Source organism: Mizuhopecten yessoensis, unplaced genomic scaffold (genome assembly GCF_002113885.1).
Source record: "Mizuhopecten yessoensis strain PY_sf001 unplaced genomic scaffold, ASM211388v2 scaffold7285, whole genome shotgun sequence".
NCBI lineage: Eukaryota > Metazoa > Mollusca > Bivalvia > Pectinida > Pectinidae > Mizuhopecten > Mizuhopecten yessoensis.
Window position 1 is genome coordinate 103007 of NW_018406971.1, and position 5266 is coordinate 108272.

The window sequence follows — 5266 nt, forward strand, 5'->3', positions numbered from 1 at the left end:
CAGGGGAGCCACACCATCCGTTTGGCCCAGTTCACAGGGGAGCCACACCATCCGTTTGGCCCAGTTCACAGGGGAGCCACACCATCCGTTTGGCCCAGTTCACAGGGGAGCCACACCATCCGTTTGGCCCAGTTCACAGGGGAGCCACACCATCCGTTTGGCCCAGTTCACAGGGGAGCCACACCATCCGTTTGGCCCAGTTCACAGGGGAGCCACACCATCCGTTTGGCCCAGTTCACAGGGGAGCCACACCATCCGTTTGGCCCAGTTCACAGGGGAGCCACACCATCCGTTTGGCCCAGTTCACAGGGGAGCCACACCATCCGTTTGGCCCAGTTCACAGGGGAGCCACACCATCCGTTTGGCCCAGTTCACAGGGGAGCCACACCATCCATTTGTACAAAAGTGATTTCCTCTTGTGAAAGGATGCTCTAGTCCGCTTTGCCCAAGGATGCTCTACACCAAATTTGATTTGAATACATCCCTTCATACAAAAGGAGAACATTTTTCGAAGATTTTTCCATAATACATATTAATCATGAAAAGCAACAAACTAAAACTTACAGAGCATACATGCTAGCATGAGATATCTTAATAATCTACACAGGTCTGGTATACATTATACAACCATCATAGTCTGCATGTGTATAAACATTTCCTCATTCACCTACCCGTAGATGCTATGCACCATAAATCTAAGTATAGTTCAAACTTCCAAGCTACCATAGTACATGTATCACTGTTCACCAACATACACACACATCACAATGTGTACATGATCATTTGGTCACCATCATGCAATAATATTTCTACATTGTCGACACTAATACATGTTACTGCACTGTTTACATGTTCGATAATAGCCATATCATTTAATTGTATAAATATAAGGTCCTTGATGTATCCTGACCAGTACATACATGAAAATGTACAATATATATATAAACACACATGTAAACCAACTTTGATAAAAAAAAAATAAAAAAAAATACCCACTTGAATATCCTTGTCCATAGGGGAGTTTTTAACATTGATTCACTTCTACCGAGGTTTGTCTCATAAATTTGGAATTATTAAGTCTAACCCATCCTTTAAAAACATCCTTCCAAAATGGGTTACAACAGGTATTCTTTCCCATAATTATTCATTTTTTTAGGATCCAAAATTAAATTCAAAAGCTGATTCCATTTTCCAGATGGCTGAAACAGTCTTCTAACCCAACCTAGCTTAAGAGAATCTATAAAAGCATGTACATCAATCATCTTCAATCCCCCATTTATATAGTTTAGAATCACAACTACTTTTTTAATTCTATGACTTTTGCCATTCCATAGAAAACTGAATAACAAAGAATTCAACTTAGCAATATATTTTTCTGATGGGTTTGGCAAAGTGATAAACAGGTAATTAAGTTGGGAAATCAACCAAGACTTTATGACACTAATTCTATCTAATGGAGTCAAACTACGTCTATTCCAATTATTAACAAGATGCCCAGAGGGCCTGTATCGCTCACCTTAATATTTAAGCAGTCATAGCAAAATATTCTCATTCAATATTATATTGCACTACAAATATTTCCCTCGCAAACTTTGTCGGCTCCATCTGCTGAAACTACCAGCCAAATATTATTATAAGATTCTATGCTTTTTGGTTCTTCTTCAGAAGTTAATTGACATATTTTTCCCCGTGACCTTGAAAGTAGGTCAATGTCATTTTCCTTCTCATACTTTGTTAGCTCAGGAAGCCAACAGCCAAATATAAAGATTCTATACCTTTTAGTTTCTTCTTCAGAAGTCGTTTAAAGAGTTTTTACATATTTGACCGCTGTGACCTTGAAAGTAAGTCAAGGTCATTTTCATTCTCAAACTTTGTCCGGCTCAATCCAAGGAAGCCAACAGCGAAATATGAAGATTCTATACCTTTTAATTCTTCAGAAAAAGTCATTTGAAGCATTTGACATATTTGACCACTGTGACCTTGAAAATACGCCAAGGTCATTCTCAAACTTTGTCCGGCTCCATCCCAGGAAGCCGCCGCCCAAATATGAAGATTCTATACCATTTAGTTCTTCAGAAGAAGTCGTTTGAAGTTTTTGACATATTTGACCCCTGTGACCTTGAAAGTAGGTCAAGGTCATTTTCATTCTCAAACTTTGTCAGGCTCCTACCAACTAAGCTATCACCCAAATATAATGACTCTAGGCCTGTCCATTCTTCAGAAGTCGTTAAAAGGAAAAGTTGACTGACGACGGACGACACGCCAAAGCATAAGCTCACTAGCCCTTCGGGCAGGTGAGCTATTAAAAGCTTTAAGTTTAACAATCTTTTTGCCAAAATTCATTCTTGGAATCTCACATAAATTTACGGAAAAATCTATACCTAACAAGCAAATTCGTGGAATTTATATCCCCCGCTTGCAGGACATATTGTAGGTTAATATTGAGGTTAGGTTTAAACATGAATGTCGAACAAGGATATTGGGTTGAAAGTGGGTCAAGAACATTCATTTGAGCAAACTTGGTAGCGCTTCGTCCCAGCATGCTACAGGCCCAATTTCAGTATCCTGGACCGTTTGGTTATTGAGAAGAAGTCGTTTGAAGATTTAAATACATTTGACCCCTGTGACCTTGAAAATTCGTCAAGGTCATTCATTTGAACAAACTTGGTAGCCCTTCATCCCAGCATGCTACAGGCCCAATATCAGTACCCTGGGCCTTTTGGTTATTCAGAAGAAGTCGTTTGAAGATTTTAAGACAGTTGACCCCTGTGACCTTGCATTTGAACAAACTTGGTAGCCCTTCATCCCAGCATGGTTCATGCCAAATATCATCAGCCAGGGCCTCTTGGTTATTGAGAAGAAGTTGTTTAAAGTAAAAAGTTGACGCCGGACGGACGGATGAACGGCACACCATGCCATAAGCTCACTTGGCCCTTCGGGCCTGGTGAGCTAAAAATAAGACCTAGGTCTCTCTCACTCTTCTATCCATTTATACAAAATTGAGTCCCCTTGGACCAAGGATGCTTTACACCAAATTTGGTTAAAATCCCTCCATTCATACAAAAGGAGAAGGATTTAAAACATTTTCCCTATGCCATTCAGGCAGGTGAGCTTAAAACCACGGTGTATAATTCATAGCTGTACACAGATACTCTGAAAACTTGAATAATCACTAGTTCAACTCAAGTGTCCACCTTCACATTCCACAGGCTAGCAGTTTAAATCAGAGAATGATACTGATGTACTTACTTTTACAGCAAAACTCCCTCCTGTGAGCTTGTGGATGCAGCGTTTGCATACAGAATACGACCCAATACCAATATCCTGAAAATAAAACAAGTCTATTCGTCTAATGATCACAATATTATTCAGTATAACACCTACGTCACATACAAACACATTTAATATGAATTGTTGTGACATATCATCAATGATATTTTTTTCAATTTCTTAAGAAAGACCAAATGAATTAACAAACTTTATATATAGATTAATGCCTGAGCATTTTAATTTGTGTCTAATTTCACACTGTTCTTATCCAGCCTAATCTGCTGCAACAGTAAAATATGTAACATGTGTTTATTAGAATAAGTATATATCAAAAGTACATTATTATGCTTTTTGGTTAAAAAAAAGCTCAGAGTGAGCAAAAAATTGTACCTGCTCCATAGACGGAGATCATATGCTAGAACCAAACCTTATTCATAGGTCTAAGGGGTCAACTTTGTGGGCAGGCTTTCAGGAATTTGAACGAGAAGAGTGTCATATGTCCCGAGGCAATGATGATATATACTAAAAACATGCATAAATTACCCATCATCCCTAATTCTCATTAATAACTAATAATAATTTGAGGTTCTTATATACCGCTTTATCACCACCTAGTTTGTAGGTCGTCTGAAAGCGGTTCACAAATTATTATCCGTGGTTATAGGGCCTTTGCAACCAGCCAATATCTTTCTCAACTCCCTGGGGAGCATACATCTTGTGCTGCCATTTCGGCGCTCACAGCTAGCATTCTACAATTCTAGCACTGCCCAAATTTCAATGATGGTCTATTTTATAAATTCAGATTCTTAACTTCATACCACTGCAACTCATGCATCTATGACGTTAACATAAGTGATTAGAAAATGTACTGTACCTCTTTCATTTCATATTCATCAGAAAACTGAACTGACTTCACACCTGGCAACTGAAACATAACCAATCCAAGATGATTAAAATACATGCCATATACATCTTCTCTGTCAAATTTTACAGCAACATATAGTGTCCTTCACTTTCAGATCCTTGATGGTACAAAATGCTGTATTAGTTTGATGTCAAAATTACTTTCTTAAATTAGTGTTTTGAATGTCAGCACTTATACAGGATGTAGACAAGAGTTCCTCGAGACGGTACATGATACGCCTGTCAGATGTAGAATGAGCAGTTTGCCACAAAGGGCCATAAGTGCACAAGTTTTGGAGAGATAAGCATCAAATCTTATCAAGCTTGTCCGAGCTTTCATGGCAATGAACCTTCCTACCAAGTTTGAAATGAATCCATTCAAAATTACTCAAGTTATTGGCAGAAACTGTTTCGGCAATTCGACAAAGGGCCATAACTCCGAAAATAACTAGCAAATAATTTTGGTTATCGAACTTGTTCAAGCTTTCATAGCAATGAACCATCATATGAAGTTTGAAATGAATCCATTCAAAATTACTTTAGCTATTGAGTGGAAACTGTTTCGGCAATTCTACAAAGGGCCATAACTCCGGAAATCACTGGCAAATAATTTTGGTTATCAAACTTGTCCGAGCTTTCATAGTAATGAACCTTCCTATTAAGTTTGAAATTAATCCATTCAAAACTAGAACACTGACAGGTCAGTAAGGGCCCCGTCTTGTGGCAATATATCCCCCATAATCATCAAGAAGTAATCAGCCCGTATAGCTGAGCTTGACGTTTGACATTTGGACTTCAAAAAGAATTGCAAGGAAGCAAAATATACATTTTACATGTACTATGATGCGAGTCTTGTTTCCTTCCACCTCCATATTTGCTGGGCTAACAGAAATGTAAATACCGGTGCAATACTCATTTGTTAGCTTTGATTTGTTTTATTTCACCTTATATACCTCCTCCATCAAGAGCCAGGGTCAAAGTCAGAGATCCACTTTGTCTTTGACCTTTTGACCCAAATGACCTTGACCATTAACCCAGTGACCCTGATCTTTGGTCAGTTGACTTATTCTTTAATTCCGACCAACTTTGCTTC

General features: G+C 38.6%; 1 protein-coding gene across 1 annotated transcript in view; it reads right to left on the reverse strand.

The window, feature by feature from the left end:
* LOC110453429 (ribosomal protein S6 kinase alpha-3-like) overlaps positions 1-5266 on the reverse strand; it is an 80723-nt gene that overhangs the window by 26887 nt on the left and 48570 nt on the right. The window contains exons 13-14 of the mRNA XM_021502371.1: positions 4145-4195; positions 3250-3324 (exon numbers count right to left, since the gene is read on the reverse strand). Coding sequence (XP_021358046.1) covers positions 3250-3324; positions 4145-4195 — 126 coding nt within the window. The remainder of the gene's footprint in view (positions 1-3249; positions 3325-4144; positions 4196-5266) is intronic.